At 39.7% G+C, this 23395-nt stretch overlaps 1 protein-coding gene across 4 annotated transcripts in view; it reads right to left on the minus strand.

Annotated features, from left to right (window-relative positions):
* Positions 1-1442: 1442 nt before the first annotated feature.
* The window catches only part of EVI5 (ecotropic viral integration site 5), a 68579-nt gene continuing 46626 nt past the window's right edge, over positions 1443-23395 (minus strand). For all 4 annotated transcript variants that reach the window (XM_081865849.1, XM_081865850.1, XM_081865847.1 and 1 more), the window contains 2 exons: positions 19657-19752; positions 1443-2709 (listed from right to left, as the gene is read on the minus strand). In XM_081865849.1, coding sequence (XP_081721975.1) covers positions 2407-2709; positions 19657-19752 — 399 coding nt within the window. In that variant the 3' untranslated portion in view covers positions 1443-2406. The remainder of the gene's footprint in view (positions 2710-19656; positions 19753-23395) is intronic.

Genomic DNA, 23395 nt, shown 5'->3' on the forward strand with positions numbered 1-23395 from the left:
TTCTGTGGGGCGAAAAGCTGGACATGTTCCATATTTGACAGGGAAAATGGGAGTTAAGCATCTCCCCCTACCGTTTTGAACGTATTGCAGCTTAATACAAAAGTGGGCACGCTCTGGGTGCACATTTACTTCCACGTAAAAGCAAACTCCGAGATACAGCCTGTCGCTCAGTCTCCCTCACAAGCACCTGTGCAATATGGCAGTTACTGCAAGATCATTGCACTTCACTGTTTAATGTGTTTTATGGCCAACTTTCAACTGAATTTCTCATGCCACCGACTGAAGAGCTTTGCTTTTGCAAAGAGACCTGCAGCTGGTGCTCTAACGATAGACAGGCAGATACTTTCTAGGCAACCTCAGCTGCCCAGCACCAGGTGCAGAGGTTGTCAGCTGCTTATATTTGGATTCCCTCTGGGGAAGGTAAAGCAGATGCAATCTACAAAGAAAACTAGACACAGAACTCAAAAACTATTTTTTGCTTTTGGGAAACGGCATCATTTTACATCTGAATGGGGGCACCATTCGCCCCACAGTCCAGTGAAACATCAACACTTGTTCGGAGAAATGCAGTTCAATGATTCCTGTACGCTGATAAAAATAGCAAAAGCAAAAAAACTGAAAGTTAGAGCAGCTCATAAGGTTGTTTAAGAATTTCCTGGATACCATCTATTTATATGAGCAGGCCTTCCAGACAAACCTATTTCTTCCCCTGCAATTTGCAACTGATTCGGTTTCATTGTTTGGGCAGCAATCCTGTGTATGCTTACCTGAAAGAAAACCCAACTGAACTCAGTGGGACTTATTCCCAAGTAGACATGCATAGGAGTACAGTGTTAGTACATTAAGAACTCTGACCCTTTGAACTAAAGCAATCAAAAGATACCATTCAGAAATTTATTTATTTAATTTAATCTAGAGGGGTTTCCTCCCAGGTACACGAGCAAATCTAAGCACTTTTGCTAAGAAGTAAAATTTACTGAATTCAGTTGAACTTCTGAATGCATATAATTAAAATCAGGGTACAGTGGTACCTCCGGTTACAGACACTTCAGGTTAAAGACTCCGCTAACCCAGAAATAGTACCTAAGGTTAAGAACTTTGTTAAGAAACAGTCCTAGGTTTCTCTCTTCCTTGTACTCACTCTGCAGAGCATCTGTGGCATAAAATTCATTCTCCTGATTACTTAGCTTAAGACAGAGAAACTGAAAGCAGCATATAAACAAAAACAATCCTTTCCTTCTCTTATTCATAATTGTCATATATCTCCTAAGTGTATTTTCCAGTTAGTAAACATTTTTGTATGTTTTGTACTATTGTTGTACTTTTTTCCTTGATTTTATTGATATGTAGTAAAGGGTAATAATGTTGAGCTGTTTTAATAAAATATAGTAACCGATACTGTATTTTGAGAAACACTTGAACAAGTAACTGTTTAGCATCTATTAAATCATGAAAAAAAATTTTATTATATAGTTACATATACACAAAGTTAAAATTTCAGTCAATAGTGTCATTTGGAACACATTTCAGTAGGGCATGAATCTGTGGGTCATTTGGTAAGCAGAGGTCTTAAAACTAAAATTAGTGTTTTTGCCATTTTCCTCATAAACATTTTCCAATTTTACTTGGTTTAAACAGAATTTCATTTCCTTTTAAAATGCTGAGACCAGTCATATGTTAACATTTACACTTCCCATACAAAATTCAATGTACATTTTTATGCAGGGCCAAGGATATATAAATATATACAAAATAGACATTATTTGTAGTTAACATACTCTGATCAGGTCCATTAGCAACACATCAAAAGCAGATGCACAGAACGGTTAATAAAAGGTTTTCTTTAATCCTTTAGAACGAAGTGTGACCATTAATTATTATATAAAATAGCACAAGTAAAGGCTTTAGATTGGAAACTTTGGTGGTTTCCAATAATAGAGGTTATGTTAATTAAAAATAAGACACTCAACCAGATAAATGTTGTATCTGATACATCCATTGTGATCACAAACAGTTTATGTAAAAAGAACACATTTGTTCACAGAGTATTAAATATTGCACAAGTACACTTTTCCTTTGAAGACTAAGGACTTCCCATGTTTACAAACTGTAGTATGGTCCTTGAGTGGGAAGAAGTTGTGAGTGTGCATTTTCTAGCATGAGAAGCATACAGGAAATATTAATACTGTTAGAGTTGTCATCCATCCAACCTCTTCCCAGTCCTACTCTATGGCAACAACAAGTTGGAGATAAAAGATTTGGCAAATACAGAGGCCAATAGTAAGGTGCAACACATCACGCGTCAGATAAGATGTAAGAGCCAGTCAAGTCCAAGAACTTTTAAGACAGTCCTCTTGACCGTGGAATAAGCTCCTAGAGAATGAAGGCCAATACCATTCACAGTGTTTACACAGTAGTAGAGTAAGACTCCACTCTTTTTTGGTTATTTTCCTTCTGAACGATGGTGTCTGATGTTTCAGTGTTTTCAGTATCACTGTCACTACTGTTTGCCGCGGCTGGAGTCAAGTCCATCGGACCAGTCCTCCTGTGCAAGTGAAAATGGACCCCCGACTCCTGAACGTGGTTTGATATAAAGTCTTCGTCGGACGAATGCAAGGACTCATCATCTCCTATCAAATGGTTCACAATATGAATCCCATCAAAGGTGTGTGGGCCTGGGAAGGGTTTCTTGCCTTTTAGGCATCTGATCTGTAAAAAGAAAGGACAGACACATACAAACATTAGCCAACAGGCCTATCATTTCAGCTCAAGAAAGGAGAATATGCCCATATTCAACTAAACATTTATATCTTAAAGTACATCCGCAAGTTATAAGGACAGGAGTAGCATTTGAGTGTACACAAAATCACTGCTCACCCTCACCAGAAATAAAAACAAATGTGTGTATACATATCTAATGACCCAAGTTGTCTGTCCTTTCATGAGCTGCATTCAGAGGTTCCTGCTGACTGAAGATAGGAGGTGATTTTTGCCAATTCCTCCTTCCCCCCTGTGACCCCCAGCAATACTTCCCCCCACTGTTCAGGAAAGTACCCCAATCCTCTGGAGAGTTTTTGGTGGCAGAGGGGATGCTTCCTAGACAGCATTACATGGCATGAGACTAGGAGTGGGAAATCTGGGATTTGACATGGTGCAAAGGCCAAAGTTCAGGAAAAAAATGTGTTATAGTAAAGAAGTACTTTCCCCTTAGAGAAAATAAAAAAAACAGAACACAAGCACAGCAAGCTTTCACTAGTGAAGTCACACTTTTACTCCACCGTCACCTTCAATACATCTTTAGTTCACTATAGCATTCGATAATCAGCAGAGTACATAAACACAGCCAAATTTACTTAAAATTCATGTTAAATGCACCATCTTCTGTTCACATTGACCGGACAATTAAATTCTACTCCTGGTGCCCATTCTTAGAATTTACAGTGTAATGGTTAGAAACAGAGAGCAAATACTCTTGCTATTTAAAAAAAATGGGGGGGGGGAGACATTGACTGAGGAAAAGATGAATTCCAGAGATTTCGAAAGCAATTTCGCCAGCTTGTTGAAGAAGCGCTTTGTTAGTGCAGTGATCTATACATTTCAATAACTGCAAATGGAACAACCTAGATTTCAAGCCAAAGGGTGACATGCTCAGTTCCCACATGCAGAACACCTTAAGTAAGATGCTACACTGTAAACAGAGGGACTGCTGAATTGAAATCAATATGTTTATACAGGGGCGAGGAACCTTTTTTCTGCTGAGGGGTGTGTTTTGTGGGGGTACTTTGTTGGGGGGCATGCTGGAGGTGGGCAAGGCAAAAGGCAGATGTTTGGCAATGTACCGTATTTTTCGCTCTATAAGATGCACCAGACCACAAGACACACCTAGTTTTTGGAGGAGGAAAACAAGAAAAAAAATAAATTCTGAATCTCAGAAGCCAGAACAGTAAGAGGGATCGCTGTGCAGCGAAAGCAGCAATCCCTCTTGCTGTTCTGGCTTCTGGGGTAGCTGCGCAGCCTGCATTCGCTCCATAAGACGCACACACATTTCCCCTTACTTTTTAGGAGGGAAAAAGTGAGTCTTATAGAGCAAAAAATACGGTATTTCCCTTTTCCCACTTTCCCCTTCTCTTCCCACTTTGAAATTAAGCTGTGGTTCACGTGTAGCCCCCAGGCCACAAGTTCCCCCGGTCCTGAGTTAAGCCCTTATACAAACTGAAATTGCCATGGCTGCTTTGCATGAAGTTTATGCGTGGTGGCTGACTCAAGCTGAAGCCACGTATTGAGCTATGAGTTTTATTTCACAAATATTTCGCAAGCGACACTTTGTGGGACAGTCCATTACAGCTGGCAATGGTGTCTGACAGAACTAGGAGCCCTCTCTAAACCTGATCTTGTGTAAATATTCACAAGAAGAGCTGTAGAATTCCTCCTTCTGGTTCTGTATTATGACAAAAAGAGGGAGAGAGACAGAAAGACACCGCTTGGGACATTTCTCAACTTTAAGCATGAATAAACCAGCCACCTTAGGATGAATTTCAACATCTTATTTTGAAGCTTTCTTAAGTTTCAAAATAGACATATTCACACCCAAATGATCCTTAAAGTGACCCACACACCTTCTGAATACCTTGCAATATTTAAAAACAGCACAGTAATATAACCGAAAGGAACAAACGAACAGAAAAATCCCTGTGGATAGCTCAGTCAGCAGAGCATGAGACTCTTAAGGTTGTGGGTTCGAGCCCTACTTTGGGCAAAAGATTTCTGCACTGCAGGGGGTTAGACTAGATGACCCTCGTGGTTCCTTCCAATTCAACAGTTCTATAATTCTCCTTATGCTGCTATTGTAGTACTAGGGGTTTGAAATTTGCCTGAAACGTGCAATGATGCAACATTTCAAACCCCAGCTTATAACTAAGGAAGAACATTCCAGGTCTTAGCTTCAACTGCAGGAGAGGGGTCTATTTTCAAAACCAGAACTGGAACAAGTCATTCTGTTTCTATCTCTTTTGACGGAACAGAACTAGGGATGCTGATCACAGAAGAACGTTCTTGTTAATACTAAAAAGCGGCAGAAAATCTCTTGTGTTACCGATATAAATCTGAATTATTAATTCTAAATAGATATGTGGACTCAAGCCCCCTTTAATTTGGTTTAATGGAAGAAGAATGGTATCAGAACATGGGGCTGATCCACAGCACATGGTATTAAGGAATGGAAATTCTCAAGAGATCCTGCCAAATTTAAATATAAGACACCATAGCATGCTGGCTACTGTCCCAACTATTCAATGGCTTTTATGGAGTTGTCAAAAATTTCATGCCCATCATTAATGGTCTCCGGTGATGGTTGAAAATGGCAGAATTGACTAGTGGCTCAAAGTACCTGATTTAGGAGTGCCAAGGAGTGTGGTAGAGTCTCCTTCTTTGGAGGTCTTTAAGCAGAGGCTTGACAACCATATGTCAGGAGTGCTCTGATGGTGTTTCCTGCTTGGCAGGGGGTTGGACTCGATGGCCCTTGTGGTCTCTTCCAACTCTATGATTCTATGATTCTATGATTGATTCTAGAGGCCCAGTGGATAGAGTACACATGTTCCACAGGGCCTTTTTTAAAAGACTCTCCCTGTACTTATACTTTATGTACTTGTTGTTTACCAGGCTGTGTATTATTATATTTGAGAACACAAAGCAGCCATGCTTAGAAAGGTAGTCAAATTCATTCCACTTGAACTTTCTCATAACATGCTCTTACCTGTTGCTGACTGTCAGCCCAAGCATAAGCAAAAAGAAAAAGACAGCAGAGAAAAATTTAGAGGTTTAAAACATTCCTAAATAATTCAGATTAAAAACGCGCAAACTAAGGTAGCATTTTAAAATAAGAATATTTGCTTGAATCAACTCAACTTAATTTCAAGAGCAGATTGATTTTTCTGGGGGGAAATAGAGTATTAATTTCTATAGTCATTTCCTTGTTAAGACGTGTGTGTGTGTGTGTGTGTGTGTGTGTGTAGAACTGTAAACATTTAGTGCAAAATTCAGTTGTTAAGTCAAAGTTCGTGAAGAAGCCAGCTGTATTGCCTTGATATCAAACATGCACTTTTTGAAAGTAAGATCTTTAGAATTACGGTACTTCCATTACCACAAATATAAAAGGTTAACATCTTATCAGTTATTACTTCCTTCAAAGAATCTTGCAGAACTGCAGCTTTGTGATGGTTCTGAGAATTATTAGAGATCTCTGTTTTTTTGAACAGTTAGCATTTAATTCTTTCTCCTGTGTTTCCCTGATCTAAACTACTCTCCCTCAAGCTGCTCTTAGCTGCACATTGGTGTTTTCCACCATATGCAGGGATGGTAGGAAGTGGAAACCAGCAACTTACGGGGAGGGCGTGGGCACAAGTTCCCCTGATGTATATAACATATCAACACAGTTCACATGTCACACTAAACCAAGGTTTCATGAGATGCAGACAACCACAAGCCTCAGTTTCCCTGTCTCCTTTTGTGTCATGTGAACAATTTGTAACAAATTCCGGTAACTTTCAAAACCAGCCAACTTCAAAAATGTGCTTTTGAAGCTGCCTTTTTTCAACTGGAGTTTGTTTAAAACCTTTAACCCAGATCTCAAAATATCTCAGTCGGTAGAGCACGAGATTCTCAGTGTTGTGGTTCGAGCCCCACATTGGGCAAAAAGATTCTTGCACTGCAGAGGGTTGGACTAGATGACCCTCGTGGACCTTGCCAATTCTACAGTTCTTTGATTCTATGATGTAGATAACAGGACAAGGCAACTAAGGGGAAGTGAAACTTAATGTTGTTGAAGTCCTTCTCTTGACCACATGAGGAGAGGAAAGGGATGGAGTGAGCGTGTGAGCCTGAGGATCAGAGTGGTTCCTCCCTGTTCACATTTGTCTTACAAATAATAATAATAATAATAATAATAATAATAATAATAATAAGTGGTCTGGCTGGGTTTCCCTTGCCACTCTGGGGGGCTCCCAACAGAATATTAAAACGGAATAAAATATCAAACATTAAAAACTTCCCTAAACAGGGCTGCCTTCATATGTCTTCTACAAGTCAGGTAGTTGTTTATTTCCTTGACATCTGATGGGAGGGCATTCCACAGGGCAGGCGCCACTACCGAGAAGGCCCTCTGCCTGGTTCCTTGTGATCTCACCTCTCGCAGTGAGGGAACCGCCAGAAGACCCTCAGAAATGGACTTCAGTGTCTGGGCTGAGCGATGGGGGTGAAGACGCTCCTTCAGGTGTACTGGGCCGAGGCCGTTTAGGGCTTTCAAGGTCAGCACCAACACTCTGAATTGTGCTCGGAAACGTATTGTGAGCCAATGTAGGTCTTTCAGGACCATAGTTTACCGTGATGTACGCAACAATCCACTGTAATGAAGCAGCTTTGTCACAGCAAACCTCCCTAGGTTATGCAATTGGCAAGAATACAGAAGCATGAAGGCTATATATTTAAAGTTATGCAAAAGACTTAATATTGAATTTCTAAATTTCCTTTGTTCTGTTTTAAAAAATATCAAGGTGGTAGCAGTTGGGGTTTTCAGCTTTTAGCAGTTATCAAGAGCAAAACTGCCGAAAGGAAACAAGAGGCTAAGGCAGGGCAGCTGTACTGCTTACATGACAAAGATCAAAACTAGCGACACACTGAGACCAGAAGCTTTCATGTCAGAACAGGAAAGCAACAACTTGATCAGGCTAGGTCATGACTTTTTGATCAGAGCATTACCATATAATCAAAAGTTCTGAAATCTTAATAGAAAGTACGTGATTGAAAAGATAGCAAGTAGTCAGAAGAACAGGCTTCCATGTCGTACTATGTAATTGCATCGTCAAATTTTACTTCTCTCTTATGTTGTAAAGACGTATAAATGACTTTTGGCTGAATTTGGCCCTTGGGCGCCATTTTCAAGCAACACGTTTCAAAAGAGAGAGAAGTTACTTAAAACAACAACAAAACCCTCTTCTTTTTAGGGTGACATATAGAAATCAGCATCAAAAATTAAATGTAGGATTATAATCCTTGGCAGCTATTCAAGTGCCATGGTTTATTTTAAATCAATAGCTCTGAGGCTATTTATAGATCTCAATCTATGTTTTTTCTGGTAAACAGTTGGGAAAGGAAAGGTTGCTTAAGGTGACAGATTATGGCCTTCGTGTCTATAACTGGGCCAGGAAAAGAAAATGAAAGTTTTGTTTACCTGTGTCAGCATCATCTAGTAATCTACTGAAAAATCCACTCAGCCCTATCTAACGATAGCTAAAATTATGTCCAGATTTCATTCAGTATCTCATTCCAACACCTCAATGCTGAAGTTAGAAATCTGCAAAATACAGGCCCATTTCCATCAATTTCTCTGAAGTGGAATGATTATAACCAACTCCCTTCTCTCTGCCCTTCTCTCAATGTTATTTGCCTATCAAAACTTTCTATTAAATGCATATACAGTGGTGCCTCGCAAGACGAAATTAATTCATTCCGCGAGTTTTTTCGTCTTGCGATTTTTTCGTCTTGCGAAGCACGGACTTTGGAAAAGCTTCAAAAATCACCAAAGTCTTCAAAAACCTCAAAAAAGGCTACCACACCGCGTGCTATGAGTTGCTCCTCGAAGTGAATGCACGGTTTTAAGAAAAAGGAAACAAACTTGCAAGACAAAGGAAACAAACTTGCAAGACGTTTTCGTCTTGCGAAGCAAGCCCATAGGGAAATCTGTCTTGCGAAGCAACTCAAAAAACGAAAAACTCTTTCATTTTGCGAGTTTTTCGTCTTTCGAGGCATTCGTCTTGCGAGGTACCACTGTATTGATTTGATATATTTTTTAGTAGTTTCCTCTCTTTCTCCATCTCTCCTCTTAAGGATGTCTCTTGACTTCATGAAAAAAAACAACAACCCCAAATCATTTGTATGTGCTTTAGAGGTTCAGCAAAAGAGACATCTCTTCCACTAGATCATGGCAATAAACATTATTGAGAAGGAAACCATCAGCTCTGAAAGTGAAGTACTCCTTTTTTTGGGGGGGGGATGCTACAATCATTAACGAACATGAACAACCTGATTTTCTAGAATTCTGTAGTGTTTCACCAACATTATGCTGTTCCCACATGCCTATGTTCACCACTAAGATAAAAGAATGAGGTTGAAATCAAAGTATGGAGCGAGACCCTATTATGAAAAATGCTACTGAATCCTCAGTTTTAAGTTATTCAGCATGAACAGCAGCTCTGGGTCTAAGAACACATAAAACACAGCACACACAGCTGAGGAGCTATACTTATTTTTACTTAAGGTCCACTAAGCTGCTATTTTAGATTGGGTGTTTGTTAACCACATGACCTCACAAGCGCTATCTTATCACATCACAGTTTCCTCAGACTGACCACAACTATTGAAATCTGACTCCGCCAGCATAGAGGTTCAGTATCTGACACGTACTAGCAAAAACAGCAACTTTCTAGCTGTCCAATAGCTGCGCTGACTTACGGGAGGGCAAATCTGGTGGTCTTGTCTTAACTGCACTTGCAAGATACCATGTAAGGAAAGCACATGATTTATTGCTCGGTAAGCTTCAACCACAAGTTGAAAAACTCACATTTTAAATCTGAGAGCTAACATGTTTCCTTTTCATGTCAGGGGGTTATGGGGCAAAAAAAAGGGGGGGGGAAGGTTTGCGTTCTCTCCCATACTTGATTTGGGCTACAATGCTGCACTGTGGGTTTTTTTAAAAAAATTCTACCTAGAGTAAATGTCGTATTATTTATTTAGAGGGGGGAAATCTCACCCTTAATCTTCCGAGTTGAGGCAAAGCTTTTAAATGCTTATCTTAAGATTATCACAATGGCTGCACTTCAGTGTATTGAAAAAGCTTTGCTCCTGAAAGCCTGACAAGCATCACTCTGGCAGCGTGTGCTGATGAGCCCAAGGGCAGGCAGATGAAGACAACAGCAAAATGCTATGGTAGACCCACAAAGCTGATGGAATTCCATTACAGACCATGATTACCAAAGGGGTGGGAACCTGTGGCTTTCTAGAAGTTGGTTGGACACCAACTCCCACCGACCTCAGCCAGCCTGGTCAAGGGTCAGGGCTGATGAGGAGTTGTAGCCCAGCAATCAGAAGCTATGAATGCCATCAACAGTGGCAAGCTTGTGGGATGGCTACTGCTAAGTAGTAGCTCACTCTTAACCAGTCTGAAAGGTCTCCTAAGATGGTCTGCTGGATGGAATGGCTGTTCCACTTCATGGAAACTGTGATGCAACACTGTTACATCTTCCTTTACTCTAATATCCACATGAAGAGGCTGGGAGAGATTATCGAAAAGGTTTGCAAAGCGGTGCCATCAGTACGCAGATGGCATTTATCTCCCATTCCTCTTTTTTTATCTGAACCAAGTTAAGTTGGAGAAGCTCTGGAGGTGTAGGTAGGCTAGAGATCAGCAAATGAACTGAAACTAACATAGACCAAACCAACATGTCATTGGCCGGTAGTTCAAATAACCCTGTTTTGAATGGGGCTGCACCCTTCCTGCATAGTTTCACGGTGCTTCTGGAAGCTCAGCTAAGGATTGTAGCCAGGAATGTATTTTTCTGGCAGCCTGCATGTAGGTAGGAGTTGGGTAGCGGCAACATATACCAATCAGTTCCCAATCAGCTTCTGGACCTAATTCAACATGTTTACTCTGACCAATAAAACAGCTCAAAAAAATATTGGAGAGAATGGTTCCTTTCATATGCACTTAGGTCGTCAGATGGGCCCCCGATACAGATGCCAGCATAGTCTTAGACTGTACTGCACAAAAGAAAGGGTATTTTCTTCAATTAACATGGCTTTATAGAATTTTCTCACTCGAAAGGTTTGGCAGCTCTGCTTGCTTGGTTTATAGAAAGGTGATATACCGGTATATGAGGATTTCCATTTATGCAGTGGAGCTTATCCTTCTTCTCCTTGTGCACCCCCACATCCCGCCAAATCTGATATGGAGGGTAAAAGGAACCCCCAGAATAGATTCAGGGGGCATGCGGGCAAAGGAAGTTCTGTTGCGCAGCCAGAGACCACTTTGCTGGATACTACCCTTTGCTCTTGCTATATATTGCTTAAGTTAATTTTCTTGTGCTGACAACAGGCCATTGTTGCTTTTAACAATGGGCAGAACGTGGCAGGCAGTGGTGCGGCTACGTAATTTTAGATTCTCGACTCAAAAGATCTTATGGGGTCGCCCCTTTAGACAACGATGTATATGGCTTCGTTCACAAAGCACAATTGACCTAGCATTTTTCAGCCCCAACTCTAGGGATTGGACACCATGCAGCAATCCTTATGTTGACCATCGTTCAATTTAGCCAGCACATGATCTCTTCCAATAGGCTTACATGTTTTAAAGAAAGAGAATTCCTAAAGTACAGTGGCAGTTTGAATAAGCTACCCGGGGAACAGCAAACACCTATCAGGTGACCGGAAACGAATGCCAACCCATTCTCTTCCAAATACAATAATGTATAGCCTAACCATGGTGGTGTTAGTTATCTTACTTCTCAATGTTCCAAGAACATCATTACCCTACAGGGAGCCATGTTGCCCCAATATTTTCTGTTTTGGATCAGCTTGTTCTCTGGTTAAAGAGGAAAAAACCTGCCAGAATTCAAGTGTTTTATCCAATGTATATTCTGCGAGGTCTCAAGTAATTTAACTTTGACTTAGCGAGTCATTCTGTGGAAAATAAAAATAGGAACCTCACTCTAGATGGGATTTCCCACTTATTTAAGGTTTATTCTGCTAGTAACTTTTCTGACTGAGATTCCTTTAATTCAGTTTCCTGGGTAAGTCTGGTTAGTTCTCTAGAATACTATTTCCTGAAGTCTAAGTTTTATTTAGCACATTTATGCCCTTTTTTCTAGGAAGTTGGCACTCTTAAATCAAACTCAGTAGAACAAAATGATCAAGTTACTAAAGGCGGAACAAAAAAATTGCAAAGCAGATATTAATGTACCTGGGCATCTTTCAGCAGTACATGATTATTATTATTATTATTATTATTATTATTATTATTATTATTACTGAGAGATCACTACAGGAATTTAAAAGCCACATGTCCCCAAAAGCCTTCTAAACAGAAATGTTTAGCCAACCAGTAGAAGGCAATTTATGATGGGCAAGAAGATGATCCTCCCTTGAGAGAAATTGCAGAGCCTGGGTGCAGTGACTGAAAATCAAGGTCCTTTCCTGCTCCCAACTAAGCACACTTCTGGGGAAACACAAGAAAATCTCTGGTCATAACAAGCTTGCCCAGCGAGGCAGAGCTGCCATCGACAGCTTTCCAGTAGTAGTATCACTACTGGAGGGAAGAATGAGAAAAACAACCATGTTGGAAATACAGTGATACCTCGGGTTACATACGCTTCAGGTTACAGACTCCGCTAACCCAGAAATAGTGCTTCAGGTTAAGAACTTTGCATCAGGATGAGAACAGAAATTGTGCTCTGATGGTGCAGCGGCAGCAGGAGGCCCCATTAGCTAAAGTGGTACTTCAGCTTAAGTACAGTTTCAGGTTAAGAACGGACCCCCGGAACGAATTAAGTACTTAACCAGAGGTACCACTGTACATGAGTGCCCCAGTGGAGCCAACCTGGCAGACCAGAGCTTGACACTGTTAAGCGGCAGTGATTCCGCTGCCAGGAAGCCATAGTTGTGGACCCACCTCTCCAGGCTGGCTGCTCCAGCATCTGATGAAGATCTAAATACATGGGTAGGCTGGTATGGGAGTGGAAGGTCCTCTGGAAACCCTGGCCCCAAACCATGGACAGCTTTTAAGACTCTTCATCAGCACTTCATCAGGAACAAAACTGGGAGCCAGTGCAGCTACTTCAATAATGGAGTTATATGCTCCCTGTTAACAGCTGCCACAGTCTGGACTGTTTATAGTTTGGTGCTCTTTTCATAAGCGGCCCTATGTATACTGTATACTACACAAACCCAAGTGTGATGTAACTAAGGCGCATGTCACCATGACCAGATCAGGAAAGCAGGTCCCTACATATGCTCCCACTATTCAGCCTCGTCCCAAGGTGGCCCTTTGCATATATGGTCTGAATTATTTATCCACGAGTAATTACTTAGTGTTTACAATTTCATTTTTACAAGCGGAATCGTTTAAAAGCAGGGCATTTGATCTGCAGCTGAATGTCAATCTTCATTAAGTCCATCTTGAGTTAGTTCAAGAGAAGTGCGATTTGAAGGCGAGATAGCGCCTCTATCAGAATCTGTTACCGTTTGCATTAGGTTGTTAGGACAGAAATATCAGATGGGTTAGAGCATAAGGTGCATGAAGATAGCAAGAATGAGCCTCAAGCTCTGATGCTGGAGAAGAAGAAAGTGCAATCTATCTTTCTTTCTTGCGAAAAACTTCCTATCTGAATAAGCCAAGCAAGTGTTTTTGGTGTGGTTGAAAGTCAATGACACACAACGACGATTGTTTACATGTTATTTAGCTAAAAAGCATTCCCTTTTTATCACAGACCCTACCTGAACAGTTTTGGGCCCCAGCTTATCTCATCTCCCCTTATGTGACAGCTGCCTGAGAGCAAAAGAAGGCAAAGCAACAAGGGGCCATAAATAGGGGTTTCTTTGGGGCTGATTATATGAAATTGTGCTGTGCATATAGGGGTATGTGCATATGAACCACCAGCAAGAATATTTTTCCCCGGGCTACAGCCGGGAACTACTTTTAAATCACTATTATTGCTTGCACAGGCTAAAGGAGGAAGACTAGACAAGATCTATTGCATGCAGTTACTCTTCTCACAAGAAATGATACTAAGTGTGTCAAATATTAGTAAATATACTTTTATAAATATCAATAAAAAGGTAAAGGTAAAGGGACCCCTGACCATTAGGTCCAGTCATTGCCGACTCTGGAGTTGCGGAGCTCACTTCACTTTATTGGTCAAGGAAGCCGGCATACAGCTGGCCAGCATGACTAAGCCGCTTCTGGCAAACCAGAGCAGCGCACGGAAACGCCGTTTACCTTCCTGCTGGAGCGGTATCTATTTATCTACTTGCACTTTGGCATGCTTTCAAACTGCTAGGTTGGCAGGAGCAGGGACTGAGCAACGGGAGCTCACCCTGTCACGGGGCTTCAAACCGCCGACCTTCTGATCGGCAAGACCTAGGCTCTGTGGTTTAACCCACAGCGCCCCACGTCCCATAAATTTCAATACCGATATGTAAATAATATTACATAATGTATCCATTTAATTTCAGGAACAAATACTGCACGCAGTCCATGCAATACTCAATCCTAATTGAGGACATCACAGAATCCAACAATTTTTGAACTGGAAAAATATAGGAGGGGCTGTTTCAGAATAGAAAAGTTTTCAGAACAAGGTATCGGATGGAGCCTCAACTACTTCACCATCTGAAACTGCAGGTTCAATTAATTCTGCAAAAACGCACAATAGCAAACATTTGCTTTTGGCTCTCCCTTCGAAGAGTCGCTCAGCATTATAAATCAAGTATTACTGCCATGAGATTTACAATGCAGAAACTAGCTACTGTTGTTGTACAGGAAAATACTATCAGAAGACGGAAAGGGTCAGAATCTGCATATCGTGGAACTACAGCAGACACAGAAAACTGTACAACACAAACGTATTTTTTTTACACAGTTCCAAAGTTCTTCTTCAACTCTACAACTAGAAGCCACTATTCCTTGCTTCTGGCTCCCAAAGTATTTTGTGGTCTGTTAAGTTTGTGTGAGAAAGGCTATCAGTTCTAATCTTACGCACCACTCTTGTAATCTACACTGCACATTTGTTCCTTGCAACATCCAACAGGAAGCCAAGACAACTGTTTAGGAATACAGAGCATATAAAGAAGCAACAGGAACTCCCCACTCCCCACCCCGCCGGGCAGTTTAGGCAGTTTATAAATCAATCAGTATGAAATGGGAACTAATGCAAGTGAGAGAATATACTCTAACACAGTCAACAGTTTATTTTAGTCCAGACTGGATGAGGCTGTCTAGATATTTGTTCCGCTGACCCCTTCAAGACCCAGTTTGAACCGATGATGGTTCCAATGCACCTTCCTTTCTACGTATGGAACAATAGTGGCAATGAAGCCAATATGCCTGATCTATATGTCAAGCAGGAAGCACAAAAAGCAGGTGCTCCTTTTGTGTATCCCTCCCTTCTTCAGCTTTCTCATAAACAAAAACCATTTCAAAGCAGTTGTGGCCTTGCCTTCGTAGAACATAACAGTGGCCAAGAACAGTTGTGCATCGAGTGGAAAGCCATCTTAAGTAGGGTTGCCATATTTCAAAAAGTGAAAATCCAGACACAAAAGTTGTTGAGCTGTTGGGGTGTTTTTTTGTTCTGCAAAATCTTTAAAAAATGAAGTTTCTGAGCTACTTTTTAAATGAAATTCGCCAAAAATCCACACTTCCGACATGGGTTACGTCTGGATTTTCCAGGACATTTCAGATATTTTTGTCCGTACGCTGTTTCTGAAGGCCAAATTCTGGATGTGTAACCCTATCTTAAGAGTAGATGGAAATCATTAGTCAATCTTTTGGGCAAACGTGCCACATGTTTAGTCCAAAACATGAGATAATGGCACTCTAGTCTGCACTACACAGGACAGAAAGCCCTCACACACAGTCATCTTATTATTTTGCATCTACTGAATATAATTTTGGAAAGACAAGCAAAAGGGCAGGCCTTATTAAGCCCAAAGACCTTCCCAATTTTTCACAGACACCACCTACAGACACCACCTACTCTACTGGCACCACTGGTATAGTTTCGCTACCAATTATTTAGCAGAGACTATTTCATGATCTGGGGCATTCACGTGGTGCCTTATTTTGCTAACTTTTAGGTGCAAAATTGATAATTCACTTGGTCTTCCTAAGAACTTCCATTTAGGTCAACTCCATCCAGACACATGATTTAGTCATCTATAATTACTTTTAAAGGTTTATGTATTGTATCCTTTGCTTTTAATGATGATGCTTTTATATATATATATATATATATATATATATATATATATATATATATTATTGTTTTGTGGATTTTAGCCGTGCTTTATAACTTTATTTATTGACCACTTAGGACTTTTTGGGCCAGCAGTTTATAAATAAATAAATGCTCTACCTGCTGTATACTCCTGGTTTTTAAACATTGTAACTCTTGTATACAAACATTTCAATTTCTTCTTTTGGGTTTTTTTTTTTTTTTAAATTGTTAGGTGCCTTGGGAAAATTTTAATGGAAGGCTGGATAAAATGTTTTAAATGAACCCCCACCCAAACAATTTTTGCTTATAGTGAAGATTTTTGTGAAGGCCTGTACAAAAGTGAAGGGATGAAGAACAGAAGAGAGAAGTGGCTTCAAAAATAGGGTTGGGAAGGTGAAAAGTTAGGTTAGTAGTTGTATGGAGTGGGGGGGGGAGCTCGGGGTGTGCGTGTGTTAATGTGACTTGTTAAGTGGGGCACCTCATAATAATATAAATACACATTAGGGCAGATCTTCAACAGGTAAAACTTTGATGTATCCTATTTATAGCAGCTTAAAATATAAACAGGACCAGATTTTTTTGGTTGTTGTTTTTTTCAAGATCAGGAGTACCATACATTGATTTGTCTTTCAAACTTGAAAATTGCAGGCATGCACACTAAAGTAACTTCTATTTCTTTCCCATGTTTTGCTGAGTCATCTGTGAATGTCTCCCTCATTCAGTTGGCCAAAAGGTTGTGGTCGCATTGTGTATGCCACAACTTTAAAAGGAAGATTAGCTTACAAGGTCAACCATAGAATGCCTATGAATGTTTAGAGAAGCAAAGTGAGAGGGACCATTAATCGTTTGGAGGGCATTTTTTTTTATTATTTGCATTTATTGAGTATAGAGTTGTGTAAGATACACACTACAAGTCAGAGTGCGATTCTGAGGAAATTCCTGCTTCAATATTTTTTAAAAATATATTAAATTAAATTACATCCCTTTGAAGTTGTGACATTTCGTTGTCTCAGGGGAACAATGCCATGTTTGGGATGGAATGCTGAGTAAAACTCATAACTGCCCTCATCCATCTGCCTAGGATGTCTTCTCTAGCTCTCCCTCTGGGTTTCGAGACTTCAAAAGACGATCTATAAATTTTATACCTGTTTACAAATGTCAGGTCTGAAATTCTTGGAATCCCAAAATTGCATTAAGATTCAATATAAGGTGTTTATGTAACGCAGAAAAATGTGTGTTGTCATCCTGAACAACTCCAAAAGAGAAAATAAAAGTGAAGTGTAAACATTAGCAGGTCCTAATTTTCCACAGAGTATCACAGAAGCAGAGTATTAATTTGACGAAAAAGCTGCGTTCTTAGGCTTGTTTATCTGGGAATAAACTACACTGTACAATGGGACACGGCCACTATTCTTCCTTATTCTCAAACTACTCTTCAATTATTAGGAGGTTTTTAAAAAAATTAAATATGCAAAAGAATAGAATTATAGGATGTAGGCTCAGTTACAGATAGGTAGCCGTGTTGGTCTGCCATAGTCAAAACAAAACAAATTCCTTCCAGTAGCACCTTAAAGACCAACTAAGTCAGTTCTTGGTATGAGCTTTCGTGTGCATGCACACTTCTTCAGATACACTGAAACAGAAGTTTCCAGACCCTTCTATATAGTGAGAATATAGAATATTTCTCACTATATAGAAGGGTCTGGAAACTTCTGTTTCAGTGTATCTGAAGAAGTGTGCATGCACACGAAAGCTCATACCAAGAACCGACTTAGTTGGTCTTAAAGTGCTACTGGAAGGAATTTGTTTTGTTTTGAGGATGTAGGCTGCAATTCTTATGCAGTGGTACCTCGGGTTACAAATGCTTTGGGTTACAGACTCCGCTAACCAGGAAATAGTACCTCGGGTTACAAACTTTGCCCCAGGATGAGAATGGAAATCGCGCGGCTGTGGCGCAGTGACAGTGGGAGGCCCCATTGGCGAAAGAGCACCTCAGGTTAAGAATGGTTTCAGGTTAAGAATGGACCTCCAGAACGAATTAAGTTTGTAACCCGATATACCACTGTATACATTTGGAAATACCACTCCCCCACAGCCCAAATCGCTTTCCTTTTTTTCCCCAAATACTTTTTATTGCTTTTTTGTAACAACAACAAATAAAACAAATACTCTTACATTCAAAAATTTGTATGTCTTCTTATTTACCCTGCGCCTTATTGCGCCCGGACTTCCTTCCATCCCTTCAACGGTTTTCATGTCTCAAATCTTTGCTTACAGTTTCTTATTTACACTGCATCCACATCACAAGATTTACATTAATCCTGCTACAGTTTTTAAATTCTTACAATTACTCCGTATATATTCAACAAATTTACTCCAATCCTTTTTGAACTTTGCTTCTTTTTGGTTCCAAATCTTTCCCTTTTTCAATTCATCCCCTCTTATCCCTAGCAAAACTGCTTCTGGTTTCTTTGGGAAAGTGTATTTAAATAGTTTTTTCATTTCGTTATATATCATGTCCCAATATTTTTTCCTTTTTTCACATGTCCACCACATGAAAAAATTCACCGTCTTTTGTTTCACAAAATTTTACAAATTGCTTTCCAAGCAGGTACTGGACTGCAAACACTTGCTTGAACTTGCACATAAAATAAGCTCTTAACCTGCAACTCCCAGTATTAGAATGGGCGTCTGGGATATGGATCCCATTCACAGCAGGGCAGGGCAGTTAGAGACTGCATCCTTACATGGATGCAAATTCATTTCAGATGCATATCTGAATCTTTACTGTATGTCCACAGTTCCGATTCCACCAGCAAGTGATATGCACCTATAGGCTGTTTGTATACACAGATGTCCTTAGCTGGATTGGAGTATAAATGTTTAATGCAAGATGGTTGGATATTGATTTCTCAAGTGAGTTTAACGATTGTTAAAGGTGCTGTTGATAAAAAGGCAAAGCAGGAATTCTGCTATAATCTCAAGTGAGATGGGCCGTACAGAAGTCCCAGACACCTCTGAATGATTGCTGATTTGTACGATTATTCATACACATCAGCGACAAAGCTGCATCTCCCAGCTGCTTCTGTTGAAATCTACTATGTTCATGTTTTCAACAACGTGTACTGCTGCTACATTTTAGAACAGTGATATTTTCGCACAAAATATATCATTTGTACAAGTATATCACGTTTCTTGATGGCAGAAAGGAAAGAATACAGATAGATGAACATTCACGTTAAGAGTGGAAATGCATAAAAAATTAGGACTGAAATAGTAAAGTCATTTAAAAACTAAAAGCTGCTTTATTTTCAATGCAAGAACTTATGGAAATTTATTTCACATACAGGCAACTGCCTCTTAAGATGAAAAATCTAAATAAATCAAATGTTACCTCTAACGCACATAATTCTTACAATTCATAATTCTTAATTCAGTTGGGTTAGTTGTTCCAAAACGTTGTCAGATTATGGATGTTATTAAGTCATGAGGAATCATTAAATGAAGAATGTTTGAAACAGTAATTACCTACAATCAGCAAAAAAGCCCCACATAAACCAAGTGGTTCAAGATAACTAAAAGAAACAAAAGTGAGCAAAAATTATAATCTTTGGCTTACCTCATGATTGAGCTCTGCTATCTGATCTTTCAGTTCTCGGATGTACTGACTTGAGTCGGAATTATTAAGCTGTCCTTGAAATTTCCCTTCTTCTTTCTGTTCCAGAAAAGATGTAAAAAAAAAAAAAAAAAGGGTTGATCAGGTAATACTATATTCCCTTTTATACTATTTCAGAAAGGTGGATTCAGAAGATAACATCATACTTAGAATACACCACTGAAATCAATGAATTAAGTTATAGATTTCCACAGATCTGCTCCAAGTATGACTTACTGGATACCACCCAGAGCTTTCTAGGTTTATATAATGTACTGTATTACCTTTGTTTTCTTTATTATTAAAAAAAACCCCATGCATATAACTACATTTAAAAAACAGAATTTAAACAGAATACGAACATGCATTCCATTTCAGAAATAATAATACTACCCTTCACCCGCAGAACTCAGGGCAGTTCACAAAAAACTATATAAAAGCACAAAATACATGATAAAAAATACATGATAAAATACATGATAAAAACAGGAACAAAAAAACAAACCAACTAATATCCCCAGCCACCTCCCATAAACACATTTAAAAGGAGTAGAAAGTAAAATTAAAGTAAAAAGGTAGCAGTTGGGAGAAAGAATCTATTTCAAAACCTTTTAACAATAGAATAGTAATCAATTATGCTTATCAAACCTGACTTCAACACAGCAAAAAAACACAATGTATTTTAATTAGCCCCAAATCTGTGGGATCAGCCTCATATAACCAACATTCTTTATTTAATGCCATATAAACCTTAAAACTTTTCCGACTTGTTTTCATATTTTGGAAGTAATTTATACTTTCCTGAAATATAGCTAGGTTACATTATTATTGTTTATACAATCAGAGTTGAATGGGACCCCAAGGGTCATCTAGTCCAAACCCCTGCCATGCAGGAATCTCAGCTAAAGCATCCATGACAGATGGCCACCCAACCTCTGCTTAAAAACCTCCGAGGAAGGAGAGTCCACCACCTCTTGTTAGAGTCTGTTCCACTGCTGAACAGCTCTTACTGTCAGAAAGTTTTTCCGAATGTTCAGTCGGAATCTCCTTTCTTTCAGCTTGAAGCCTAAACATACCCAGCTCCTTCAAGCACTCCCCATAAGGCTTAGTTTCCAGACCCTTGATCATCTTGGTTGCCCTCCTCTGCACACGTTCCAGCTTGTCAACATCCTTCTTAAATTGTGGTGCCCAGAACTGGACACAGTATTCCAGGTGTAGTCTGGCCACTGCAGAATAGAGTGGAATATCAACTACCTTTCACTCAAGAGTAGATCCATTGAAATCAATGGCCACAACTCCGATATGCAATAGGTTTCGAAACCAAGCACGCTGATCCCTCAGGAAAAGTCTGGTGTGTTAATCAAAATGTGATTTTTAGAAAGTGCACAAATACTTAATTGTATGCTTCTGTTTTTGGTAGCCACAGAAGCCACAGAAAGGAGAGATTCTATACAGGTTTAGCGGCGGGGTGGGGGGGTGGAAACCCTGCTTGCCAAAGGCTTGGCCATGAGAGATGGGGAATTCTGACTTCTTCTGAAAGCTTGGTGGCACATGAATCATGCTCACCTTTGGGGAAAACAGACATGCTCTTATTTCATAGCTAACTAATCGGATTATCCATAGTTAAGTTGGGGAAAATGGGTTGTGGAAGTTAAGCTATCTTGCAGCCTTTTCTCAGTTTGGTCTGCTTTATGAACTTTTGCTATTACATGGTGATGACATTTTACACTGAACACATAAATTAAGTTTATTCATTAGGGCAGTTGTGGGGGATGCATGGCCTTTGGGTGACTGGGATGATTCATTTTAGGTTTTCAGAAAACGCATCACACTGCTGAAGAGTACAACAAGAGTTTCCTGTAATTGCAAAAATAGAAATTCTCTCTTTAGAACTCTGCAAGTCCTGGATATTAAAGAAAGGTGTTATAAGATATAAAGACAGGCTTCTTCCCATGAAAGGTAAGAGTTTACTGTTGGGAAGGTGGCTTTAGTTTTTCCTTAAAAGTGAATGGTGGAGGCCACAGATAAATTTGTTCTGCAGAACATGCTAAACCTGAACACTGACAAACAGAAGCAACAGCAGATTTCTTGTGTGAAGTTTAACTTTTTGTACTTTAAAAAGCATGAAAAAACCTATTAACAGATTACACACACACACACACACACACACACACTCTTTTGACTAATTTATATATGTAAAAGAAGAAGAAGATTGAGATCCTGGTATCAGTGTAAATGCTCTCAATTAAATCCTCTTAATTTGGGGTTCAAAAAAATAGGGTCTTGTCTTATACTTGGGGGTGTCTTATACATGGAAAAATATGGTAGTATTTTAAAATATGAAAGTATTCAAATTACCGTAGATCAGCGTTTCCCAAACTTGGGTCTCCAGTTGTTGTTAGACCACAACTCCCATCATCCCTAGCTAGCAGGACCAGCAGTCAGGGATGATGGGAATTGTAGTCCAAAAACAGCTGGAGACCCAAGTTCGGAAAATACTGCCAGAGATGGACATGTTAGTTGTATCCACATAAAGCATAAATTAAACCCTCACCTCTGTTTTGCTTGGGATTTCTTTTTTTTTGGGGGGGGGAGAACCCAACACTTTTAGCTAATCCCCCCGACAAGCTCTCCAAACTGTGATTTAAATTAGGGACTTGATCGTAATTTCCGTAGTAATGTGGGTGTAGCGATACTAGGGGCACTTTAGATGTTTAATGCCAACATGTCTTACACTTACACCTAAACTCTTCACAGAAAGCTGTATGCTTTAAGGTAATTGCTATGACCCAGCTCTGACCCTGAAAGTGGAACTCCTAGATTCTCAAATGTGTAAAACTACTTTGAAGAAGAAATGCATCTAATACAATTATTTTCCCATTGCATCTTTCGTATGCCTCCCGACCAAGAAGTTAGCTAGCAGTTTGTGTTTTCAATTGCAATCTTTTTATCATGTGCGCATATATGTTTGTTGTACACAGCTTTGCCTTTAAAAAAAATGTAGTATATAAGTATTTTTTTATTATTATAAACAAGTGAATAAATCTGGAACAGTTTTAAGAAAGAGCTATGAACTATAGGCTTCTGAGCAGCAGGCACACTGCACATAAAATACAGTGGTACCTCAGGTTACATACGCTTCAGGTTACAGAACTTTGCTAACGCAGAAATAGTGCTTCAGGTTAAGAACTTTGCTTTAGGATGAGAACAGAAATTGTGCTCCAGTGGCGCAGCAGCAACAGGAGGCCCCATAAGCTAAAGTGGTGCTTCAGGTTAAGAACAGTTTCAGGTTAAGAACAGACCTCCAGAACGAATTAAGTACTTAACCTGAGGTACCACTGTACTTTGCTGCAATTTTATAAGACTTGAAGTAGTGTATCACTGAAGGGATTTGAGTTCCTTATGCTTAGGTAGAAGCAGCAATTAGATTTTGGCAGGGTAGGAAGTGGCCGCCAGGATTTTGGTTTCAGAATCTTCATAGAAGTTTGACTTAAAAGGAAAGCTCTGTGGCTTCCTCAGAGAAATTGTTTTGAGGCAAGTCAATGCTATACTCGCAACGTTATAATTATTGTTAATAATCAAATTAAGTGCTGTGTTTTAAGACACGGTTTAGCAATGTCTTCTCAGTCAGCAAGTGCAATAAAGGACCCCTGGACGGCTAAGTCGAGTCAAAGGTGACTATGGGGTTGCGGCGCTCATCTCA

The sequence above is a fragment of the Podarcis erhardii genome (assembly GCF_964252035.2).
Source record: "Podarcis erhardii genome assembly, chromosome: 6".
Lineage (NCBI taxonomy): Eukaryota > Metazoa > Chordata > Lepidosauria > Squamata > Lacertidae > Podarcis > Podarcis erhardii.